This window comes from Zea mays, chromosome 9 (genome assembly GCF_902167145.1).
Source record: "Zea mays cultivar B73 chromosome 9, Zm-B73-REFERENCE-NAM-5.0, whole genome shotgun sequence".
In the NCBI taxonomy this organism is placed as follows: Eukaryota; Viridiplantae; Streptophyta; class Magnoliopsida; order Poales; family Poaceae; genus Zea; species Zea mays.
This window is the reverse complement of record NC_050104.1, coordinates 130,884,594-130,895,585: the sequence shown is the minus strand read 5'-3', so window position 1 is coordinate 130,895,585 and position 10,992 is coordinate 130,884,594. Positions and strand designations below refer to the sequence as shown.

The following is a 10,992-nucleotide window of genomic DNA, read 5'->3' as shown; positions in this document are numbered from 1 at the left end:
TTTCCAACATGCTTTCATAAGTGCATAGTCTGTCATAAGCATCACACTTTTATTATGACACAATGCACTTTACAGTTTCTATGATATAGATATGTTTTCATTAACCTAATTATGTGCACTTGGCATTTAAGGCCAACATCTGAATTCCTCTCAAGGCACATATTTAGGGGGAGCAATCTATATTATATAGAACTGTATAAGCTTAATTGACATATCCTTTTAAACATGTCTCTTTCCTTTGGTACATTTGCATATTTCCTATCTCTCTTGTACCAAGGCTAAGACTAATATGTTTCCATGAGTATCTTGTGTATTAAGTCTTAGATTGAAAGGGAAATAGAGTATTCGTCAAGGACATCGCTTCCACTCTACACCATCGGTATTATCTATCCTTTTGCACGTATTCCACCATCTCTCAAAATTGGTATAATCTTTCACTCATACCAATGGGGGAGAAAGTAAAAAGGGTTCTATAGACTCCATTTTTGGCGATTAATGCCAAAGGGGGAGAGAGTGTTAGCCCAAAGCAAAAGGACCGCACCACCATACCAATTTCAAAAAAAAATTCGAAACAAGTTGTTTTCAATTGACATCTTTCAAATTAGTATTCCTCTAAGAAATTCTATCTCAATGGGTATATATATTTTAAAGGAGGAGTTTTATCAAAAATTGGTATCTAAAATATTTGATCTTCTTTCAATTGGTAAAACTCTCTTGAACACTAAGAGGAGAATTTCATTAAGGGGGAGTTTTGTTTAGTCAAAGGAAAAGCATTTGAAACAGGGGGAGAAAATTTCAAATCTTAAAAATGCTTCTCGAAATCTTATTCATATACCTTTGACTATTTGCAAAAACAAAACTCGTGGTGCAAGCGTGGTCCAAAATTTCAAAAGAAAGAAAGCAATCCATGCATATATATATTATGAAAGTATGAATTGGTTTAATTCCAAGCAACCTTTGCACTTACCTTATGCAAACTAGTTCAATTCTGCACTTATATATTTGCTTTGGTTTGTTTTGGCATCAATCACCAAAAAGGGGGAGATTGAAAGGGAAATAGGGTCAAACCTTTTCCTAAATGATTTTAGTGGTTGAATTGCCCAACACAAATAATTGGACTAACTAGTTTGCTCTAGATTATACATTCTACATGTGCCAAAGGTTCAAAACAAACCAATAAAAAGAACAAGTTAGAGTTCAAAAGGAAAGGAGCAAAGGAAACCGAAGTGCTCCCTGGTCTGGCACACTGGACAGTGTCCGGTGCACCAGGGGCCGTACACTCCAAACTCCTCAGCTTCGGGTTTCCCAGGCGCAGCTTCGCTATAATTCACCGGACTGTCCGGTGCACCAGTGGAGTAACGGCTATCTGTGCGCAACGATCGACTCTGACGGATGAACAGTACAGCACAGTAACGCGGCAGAAGTCATAGCAGAAGGTCAGAGGGGCACCGGACTGTCCGGTGTGGCACCGGACTGTCCGGTGTGGCACCGGACTGTCCGGTGTCGCATGAGGACAAAGCCTCCAACGGTGGACTAGCTCCAAACCCGATCGACAGGGTGACGTGGCAGCGCACCGGACACTGTCCGGTGCGCCCATCGCCAGCAGCCTTCTCCAACGGTTACAATTTGGTTGGTGGCTATAAATACCACCCCAACCGGCCACTTCAAGGTGTGGGAGCCCAAGCAACATTCCAAGTCATATAGTTGACATATCCAAGCCCTCCCAACCACCTCTATTCATTGATCCATCCTATACATAAGATTTAGACCACTTCAACCTACACAAGTGCCACAAAAGAGAGAGCAAGCAAAAGAAAGCTTCTCGTGTGAGTTTAGCAATAGTGCCTTGTGAGATTCATTGGGAGAAAGTGTGTGCTACATCTTGTGTTCATTTGTGTGTGGAGTTTTGACTCCCATTGAACTTCCTCCAAAGTTTTGGAGGCTTGTAAAGCTAGCAAGAGACACCTAAGTGTGTGGTGATCCTTGCGGGGTCTTAAGTGATCCTTGAGAAGAAGAAGAGCTCGCCGGTCTTGGTGATCGGTGGAGAGAGGGAAAGGGTTGAAAGAGACCCGTCCTTAGTGGACTCCTCAACGGGGACTAGGCCTTTGAGGGCCGAACCTCGGTAAAACAAATCACTCGTGTCTCTTGTGTTTATTGCTTGTGATTTGTTCGTTTTCCCTCTTTCTAAGTTCTCTTGCTCTACCCTTTGCTAATATTATTTTGTGTTGCTTCAAGTTAAATTCACATTTAGAGAAGCAACTCCTTACAAGAAAGAACTTGTGTTAACAAATTCACATTTTGAGCTAACGAGCTAGCTCGTGCTTGGCTCGAGCTGGCTCGTTAACAAATTGAGTTGAGCTGCTAGCTCAGCTCGTGACAAAATTAAAATAAGCCGGGTCGATTTGACCATGAGCCGAGGGAGCTCATGAGCCACAAGTATATTGTCCAGCCCTACTTGTTGTCGCTGGAACTCCTCATCTAGCTTCTTCATGTAGTCTTCAATTTTCTACTGGCCTCGGTCGAAAAACTCTTAAAAGTAAGCCTATGGATGTTGTATGGGGAAACATCGGTGCAATATTTAGGATCAACCATCGTGGTCGATCTGATAGATCTGATCTTCTGCCCCAACGAAGTCGTCAAAAAGTGTGTTAGCACCTTTTTATGCCAAACACTAATGATACCTAGATCCATCTCATAGGGAGTTAAGACATTGGGGACCTTTCTACAAGGTACTGGACGGTCCGGGGTAGGGCTACTGACCGTCCACAACAGCAGATAGCTCTCAGGTGAACTTAGGTCTCGCCTACCGGGAGGGATTCCGTCGTGTAGGAGAGATCGTAGGGTTGTATTGTGCCAAAACGCTTTCAAACGATGTAGAGCCGAAGAGATAAAAAAAATAGTAGGGAAAGTGCCAAATTTGATACTCAATAGGCACAAAGCACCCGGAGGATAAGTTGAGCCTCTACACTCGTTGCTCTCGTCTCATTTCTAAATAAAATACAAGTGCACATACTATTGTAGTCAATTAAAATAAATTATTAGGATATCTAATTTCGGCATCTAGCCGTAAGAGGTATAACAGAAGTTGTGAAAAATGCACAACTCATTAAACACGAAAATTTGCCCAAACAAACGGGACATGGTTTACACACTAGCCATGGTATCTCACCCAAATCTGAAAAATGGACCGTCCTAACCAGAGTAGGAGATTGCTGATAGCCTCCAGCTCCAGCAGCTACCCTCCTCCGTATCGAGGTCGGCACATAATCTCACTCGCACCTACCAACGCGACATCTGCTGCATCGGAGGCGCAGACATGGTGTTCAACGTGCCGTCCCTCTTGTCCATCTCCACCTTGTGCTGCGTCTGAAGTATGCAGAGATGGCAATGCCAGATTGTGAGCCTTCTAGCGTCAAATCAGGAAGGGGGAATTACCTGAATACCATGAAAAGTGGATGTGCAATTTACCTGCATGCACGAGCAAACCCTGCAGAAAGAACAGAACAGAGCAGCACAAGATTAGAAAGACCGATGGATTAGAGCTAGAACCTGGGGCTACGGCCTACGGCGGACCGAGCGAGAGAGGCTTACGTCCAGTAGACCAGATTCGACATGCAGGAGATGACGTGCGCGGCCTCCGAGAGCTCGCTGTTGCCGACGATGCAGGCGACCAGGGAGCAGATGCAGGCCAGCTGCTGCAGGAAGAACATGAAGGCCTGCAACGACGAGGAAGATGAGTAGCGTCAGTCGAGTCAGCTGATTCGGAAGATCAGATCAAGTCATCAGGAGACGGATCGAGGCGCGCGTGGCCGGCCGCGACTACGCACGATGATGCAGTTGTCGCACTGCGTTGTCTGGATGTTGAACTCGTCCTGCAGCAGGAACCGGGTTGAAGCTACCGAGTTGCCGAAGCAGCAGAACACCTGAGAGAGAAGGGAGCGTGGTCAGCAACCGAATTGCGGATTATCCGATTGACAGACAAAGCTGATGGCTATGTGTGTGTGTCGCGCAGGCGTCACCTCGGTTGCAAGGCATACTTCCGGGCACTGGCTCTCGCCGCACTTGCCGCTGCACGGCATGTACCCGGCGCAGCACACGTACCTGGAAATGCACAGGGAAGGGAACACAAGCAAGCATGAAGGGAGTTAACACTGCACTGCCAAGGAGAGACAGACGAGAGACACACAGCCTCCTCGCTGAAGATCATGGAAACTAGATGCATGGTACTGGCAGGGCAAGAGAGAAAAGATCAGGACAAGTAGATTCAGTACCTTGACATGTCATTGTAGAGCGCGCGTCTGCGCAGCATGTAGGACACGCACGGGCCGCTGGACGCCAACAGGAGCAAGGGGAAAACAAAAAAACAGAGATGTTTATGTACTGTCAGGTTCAAGATCCTGAGCAAACATTCAACTTTGAGAAATCAGAGAACGAGCTCTCCCACTCACCACCACAGAGACAGGCAGCACCCTGCAGTAAAATCGCGCATCAGTTCGTCGATCACAGGAGACCACAGGCAGAAGACCAACATGATGATGGCGCAGAAAAAGGGAAGGAGAAGAGCCGGGATACGCACACGGGAGGTCCGCGGCGACGGCGTTGGTGAGGTCGGTGTGCCAGACGTTGCGGTAGCTCTGCCGCAGCTCCATCTTCTCCAGCATCGCCTGCGACTGCGACCCCGCCATCTCGGCTCGCCTTTCGGATTTTTGCCGCGCCGGCGACCTCTCGCTAGTCGCTACTCGCTAGCAAGAAGGGAGCTCTGCTCTGGCACGCACGCTCAGACGCTAAGTGACGGGTTGCTTTTAATGGGTGCGCGTCGGCGTCGCATTACCTCTTGCGTGACGACCCGGGCCGGCGCAGCGTGCATTGGAAGATTTGATGGATCCAACGTGCGCGACGACCCAGGGTAGGCCGAGGAGGAACGGGCTGGAGACTTTTGGCGCCATGCCGCCCTGGAGCAGCCACTTCTGGATTGAAGAGTTGCTTCGGTTGCAGAAGAAGCTTGCAGGAAAAGTCCGCGCAGTTGCGCGTCCGGGAGCCGGCTTCCAACGTTGCAAATCCTCAGGACTTTGATCTGGTCGTAGTGGTTGTCGCTTCAAGTGCCGGACACTAATAATACTGCAATAAACATTAAGCAAGTAGTACTCTTCTTATCCCTCAATAAACAGATTTTTTTACTAAGTTCAGAACATATTAGTACGTTATAGAAAAGATTATATTACATATATTAAATTGAGAGATAGAAGGAGTGTAATAAATATGAGGACTTGATTTATTTATAGACAAATTCTTTAGTTTGAAATTTGTCTATTAGAGAGAGAAAAATACGAAAAATACTAATTAAGCGAACTGTTTGCCTCGCCCAATCTAAACACATCCACAAAACAGGGGAAACTGGTGGACCACAGACTGAATGGATGGAAGAGGTCCATGCGTTTGATGTTTAATAGAGGGTTGACGAACCTATTTTTCTACCGTTTCTCGGTCAACAGCGAAAACAGGAAAAAAACTGAAAACCGTTAGAATCCGAATGGTAATGTTTTCAAATTCAACGGTTTTTGAATTTCTCGCTCGAGAAACAGCTACTTCTCGGCGGTTTTCGCTGCCAAATGACCAAGAGATGTTGCAATCTCAAGAAAAAATTGAAAACTTTCACAAGATTTATTTGTATTTTGTTCAAATTACGTTACACAATGAATAACAATATATTCATAAATAATTTGATACCTAAAATCACATAAACCATACTTATGTAAATAGAGAACTATAATTTGAGTGGAACACATATCAATAGAAGGTTACAATCATGCTATACAAGCACATGTAAATAGTGGCGGAGGACGGATAGAATTTAAGGTATGGTGGATTTTGGGCGTGTTTGGCATGTTCACCTGCCGTCTATGGAGTCGTGGCAGCGGCCGCGTAGGCACTCGGCGCACAGAGCAGCGCGCAGAGGCGGATTCGAGCGTGTGCGCGCGAGCCGAGCGACGGCGAGCGTGTAGAGTCGAACGATGGCGTGTGCGCAGAGGCGGACTCGAGGCGAGCGATGGCGAGGCGAGCATGCGAGCCGGTGAGCGCAGCTACGTAGAGAAGATGAGCGGCGTGCGGACTGCCTTGCGAGCGGCGGTGAAGAAACAGATGCACAGATGCTTGACACAGACGTAGGTCTTCGACTTACCTAGATGCTAATGGGCTGGGCCAAGGTATGGCTTGGGCCATACCTCGCCACATGGAGCCCTCCGCCCCTGCATGTAAAGATTTTCATAACATAATTCTTCACACAAACCGGAAATCATGTATGTACCATATATTCAGCCGGAGTCATAATATCCAGACAAGTTCGAAGCATCTAGATGTGGTGTGGGTCCATTCCATATACATATTCCTATACAGTTATAAAATAAAATTAACTAGATAATATGAGCAATAAATAAATATTTAATGATGAAGCAAATGGAACACAACGGGAAGGCTGCAGAAGCACATGAATCGAAGTTTGTGACACCATAAAATAGTTATAGCATCTTCTCCCATGCTCCCACATTAGGCCCGACATTTTACCTACAACAATGCAAATAATTATAAACTACATTAAAAATATCAACTAAAAAGTATCAATTGTCCATGTAATGTAACGATAGCACCTACGACAATAATACCAACTATTAAGTTTCTCGGTCATGTAACAATTAGTTTCAAGCTTTGAACTAACAACCAAGAAGTACCAGCAAAGAAATATATCAACCAGAAACTTGTAACTAACAAAAAAAACATATAACCTTGCTCGATCTACTCGTTGCTTAACCATCCATGCCTAGTTCACTGACACAATAAACCATTTATCATACACTAGATTACTCGTACGATACTGTGTAATCATATATGCACACGGAATAAACCATGCATGCCTCACTAACATAACAAACCTTCTTCACTAAACAGTGCTGTCAAAAAAGCATCTAACTAAAATATATAGCACACAAAATAAACTTATAAATATGCTATTACATCACACAACAATGCCTAAAACAACCTTTCTCTCTTCACTGCGGTAGAGGTTCTCGTCGACAAACAACCAGATTCTACACACAACACGACGGTTACCGAGCAACAACGGCGATTCTCATCTGGCGCGCAGCGACCGAGAACCGCCGGATCCGCGTCGGAAACCGTAGCTTAGCCTCTGGATCCCGCCTCGATCTCGCCTTGCTCGAGTTCCCACCTAGCGCGCAGCGGCTGCGACCGATGAGATTCGTCGGGTTCTCATCGAAAATCGATGCTCGGTCGCCAGGATCTGCCCCAAACTCACCGGGATATGCTGTTCGCTTAAGCTCCAAACAACTTGCAATGGAGGATAGCAGAGAGGGGGAGGAGAAAGCCAATGAGACACTGTTTAGTCACGGGAGAGCGTCGTGGGGGGTATTGGGCTGTAGGAAAATGAGTTAAATGGGTTATAACGTTATAGGTTAATGGGTTTGGCCATGACAACGATCCATTTTAGTTTTTTTCATGTGCAAATGAACATTATTTTGAATGAGGTCTAGGAACATCTGGTTTTTTATACAATTTTTTTGATTTTTTGAAATTCAAAAAATTGCAACGAAATATTCGAAAACATCCGTCGGTTTTTGAAACCGTGCAATGTCGAGAACGAGAAATAACGGTGGTTTTCGCCGACATTCGATCGGGATTTACAACATTGGCTTAATCCCAAAGGAAAATCAAAGAAACATAGAGCCAGGACTTTAAATAAACATAAATATCATTAGTCCATGGATAAATCTAGTCATTTAGGTTAAAAACAGCACTGTTTGCCCCGTTTCGCTCACATTCTAGCATAATACTCAAGTAGTAGATATTTCTTATTTATTTTGTACTCACATCGTTCTAGTTGTTTCGATTTATATATATATATATATATATATATATATATATATATATATATATATATATATATATATATACTATACTATACTTAAAGCAGAGAGATTCTGATATTTGCCATCAGCAACAAACAGGTTTGTAAAATTGCCATCAGACCCACATTTCATAGACCCAGCTGGACCCACAATTCATAGACACAGTGGTAATTATAACAAGAAGACAACGTTGTGAGTGGCAAAAATCCAATTATCTCACTTAAAGCACCAGTTTCAACGGTCGTCACGTGTCATTTTTTACAAATAACCCCTCACAACTATTTCAAATTAATCTGTTGCACGCCTATAAATGACCAAACGGTAGCCCGGCACGGGATAGACGCCCGCGGGCCACAACTCTGGCTCAGGCACATCATGTCGACCTACTGACTGTGTCGGGCCAGTCCGTTAGCCCATTTAATTAAATCAGCATAAAATGCTAAAAACAATGCACGAGGTGGGGTTTGAACCTATGCCCTGATGGAAGAAGGCCGAGAGACACAAGATAAAGTTGTCTAACCAATAGAACATCATACTCAGATATTTTTAATATTGAATATAAATTATATATATGTATATACGTTTTTTGTAAAATAAAAAAATATAATCGTGTCGGGCCGGACTAGCACTACGGGCCGAGGCTACAGCCCAATCACGGCACGACGTTCTTGGCTCTTGCAAGCATTAGGTTGTTTCTGAGATCACATTGGCGCAATGGACTCCATGATATTTATCGGCGTTTCGACCCCGGGGGGTCTCTGGACCGACTGAGTAAATTGTCGCTGCGTGTCCCAGCCCAGATGGGTCGGTGCGAGACGGAACACAGAGGGGGAAAACAGCAAAGGGGAACCCGCGGCCTTCGTGTTGTCCTGCGCCCAGGGCGGATGCGCTTGCAGTAGGGGGTTACAAGCGTTCGCGTGGGAGAGAGCGAGAGCGAGAGCCTTATGCGTCGGCCCGTTCTCCCGCGCGACCAACCCTTTGTATGAGAGCCCTGGACCTTCCTTTTATAGACGTAAGGAGAGGGCCCAGGTGTACAATGGGGGGTGTAGCAATGTGCTAACGTGTCTAGCAGAGAGGAGCTAGTGCCCTATGTACATGCCGTCGTGGCTGTCGGAGAGGTGTTGCTGCCCTGTTCATGTGATGTCGTGGCCGTCGGAGGAGAGCTGCAGCCCTGCGGAAGTACAGCTGTCGGGGCTGTCGGATCCTTGCTGACGTCTCCTTGCTGACGTAAGGGGCTGGGAGCTGCCGTCGTCATGGAGCGTGCGGGGTGTCATCATTACTTGTTTATTGGGGCGAGCCAGATGGGACGCCGGTCTTGTTCCCCGTAGACTGAGCTAGCTAGGGGCAGGGTAATGATGGCCCCCGTGGCGACGTGGCCGGTCCGGACCCGAGTTTGGGCGAGGTGGCGATTCCTCCGAGGTCGAGGTTGAGTCCGAGCCTTGGGGTCGGGCGAGGCGGAGTTCGTCGTCTTCTAAGTCGTGGTTGAGTCCGAGCCCTGGGGTCAGGCGAGGCGAAGTCCATCTTCCGAGGCCGAGACGGGGGCCGAACCCTGGGGTCGGGCGAGGCGGAGCTTCCTATGTCGCCCGAGGCTGGACTTAGCCATTGTCGACCTCACTCTGGCGAGTGGCACGGCAGTCGGAGCAGGGCAGGCGGCGCTGTATTCCTGTCAGGTCGGTCAGTGGAGCGGCGAAGTGACTGCGGTCACTTCGGCCCTGTCGAATGAAGAGCGCGCGTCAGGATAAGATGTCAGGCGATCCTTGCATTAAATGCTCCTGTGATATGGTCGGTTGGTGTGGCGATTTGGCCAAGGTTGCTTCTCCGCGAAGCCTACCCGAGTTGTGCCTCGGGCGAGTCGACGGTGCGTCTGTTGCTTGAGGGGATCCTCGGGCGAGGCGTGAATCTTCCGGGGTCGGCTGTCTTTGCCTGAGGTCGGGCTCGGGCGAGGCGGGATCGTGTCCTTTGAGCGGAGCCTTGGCCTGAATCGCGCCCATCAGGCCTTCGCATCTTTGTGCTGATGGGGTTTACCAGCTGAGATTAGGAGTCTTGGGGTACCCCTAATTATGGTCCCCAACAGTAGCCCCCGAGCCTCAAAGGGAGTGTTGGTACTCGCTTGGAGGCTTTTGTCGCACTTTTTTGCAAGGGGACCGGCCTTTCTCGGTTGCATTTCGTTCCGGTGGGTGCGCGCGAGCGCACCCGCCGGGTGTAGCCCTCGAGGCCTCGGAGGAGTGTTTTGACTCCTTCGAGGTCTTAGTGCCTTTCGTGATGTCTCGGCCGGTTTGGTTGTTCCCTCATGCGAACTGGTCGTTGCCCGGGTGCTTAGTCAGGTCCCAAGTTCTCGGGCTGGTACGTTGACGTTGTCAACGGTTTGGCCGGAGCCGGGTTTACGAGAGCAGCCCCCGAGCCTCCGCACAGAGCGAGAGGACGGTCAAGGACAGACTCGGCTTTTTTCATATGCCCCTGCGCCGCCTTTCCGCAAGGAGGAGGGGGGAAGCGCCATGTTGCCCTCGGAGGGCGCCGAACATGGTGTCTCCAGTGAGTTGCTAACGGGTAATCCGAGTGGACGCCCGTGCCCCATTCGTTAGGGGTCGGCTAGTGGCCCGGAGACGCGCTCCAAAAGTACCTGTGGGTGATTCGCCGGACCCGGTCCCCTTTTGACGGGGTCCGAGGGCTCGATGCTTCCCTCTGGTGGGATTCCGTTACAAAATCGTTCCCGTCGGTCTCGAAAATGTCCTAGGGTACCTCGGGAGCATAGCCCGAGCCTTGGTTATGTATCGAACGTACCCAGGGTCATCCCTCGCTCTGCGTGCTCTGAGGCGGCTGTCAAACCCTTCGGGGGCCAGCCTACGAACCCCTGATCAGTAGTGGGCACGGAGCCTGAGTGGCCTGAGGCGACCGTTGAACCCTTCCGAGGGGCCAGCCTTCGAACCTCTGACCAGTAGTGGGCGCGGAGCCCGAGTGCTCTGAGACGGCTGTTGAACCCTTCCGAGGGGCCAGCCTTCGAACCTCTGATCAGTAGGGGGGCTCGGGGCCTGCTTCCTTCGCGGAGAAGGGTCCCTTTCAGAGTATCCCCTTT

General features: G+C 48.1%; 1 protein-coding gene across 11 annotated transcripts; it reads right to left on the bottom strand.

Annotated features, from left to right (window-relative positions):
• Positions 1–2,954: 2,954 nt before the first annotated feature.
• Positions 2,955–7,427, bottom strand: LOC100281071 (uncharacterized). 11 transcript variants are annotated; one of them, XM_020543649.2, is made up of 12 exons: positions 7,105–7,427; positions 6,485–6,561; positions 5,892–6,385; positions 4,832–5,118; positions 4,577–4,759; positions 4,449–4,470; positions 4,272–4,328; positions 4,020–4,101; positions 3,828–3,923; positions 3,592–3,716; positions 3,469–3,487; positions 2,955–3,366 (listed from the first exon to the last, which is right to left on the bottom strand). In XM_020543649.2, exons 5-12 carry the CDS (start codon positions 4,683–4,685, stop codon positions 3,280–3,282), a joined length of 597 nt encoding a protein of 198 aa, XP_020399238.1. In that variant the 5' UTR covers positions 4,686–4,759; positions 4,832–5,118; positions 5,892–6,385; positions 6,485–6,561; positions 7,105–7,427; the 3' UTR covers positions 2,955–3,279.
• Between the last annotated feature and the right edge of the window lie 3,565 nt (positions 7,428–10,992).

Coding starts and splice junctions, on each gene's coding strand:
- LOC100281071 (XM_020543646.2), bottom strand. CDS start 4,685: ATGGCGGGGTCGCAGTCGCAGGCGATGCTGGAGAAGATGGAGCTGCGG. Junction 4,329..4,448: donor TGCTGCCTGTCTCTGTGGTG/GTGAGTGGGAGA, acceptor GTTGGCGTCCAG/CGGCCCGTGCGTGTCCTACA. Junction 3,924..4,019: donor AAGTATGCCTTGCAACCGAG/GTGACGCCTGCG, acceptor CTTCTCTCTCAG/GTGTTCTGCTGCTTCGGCAA.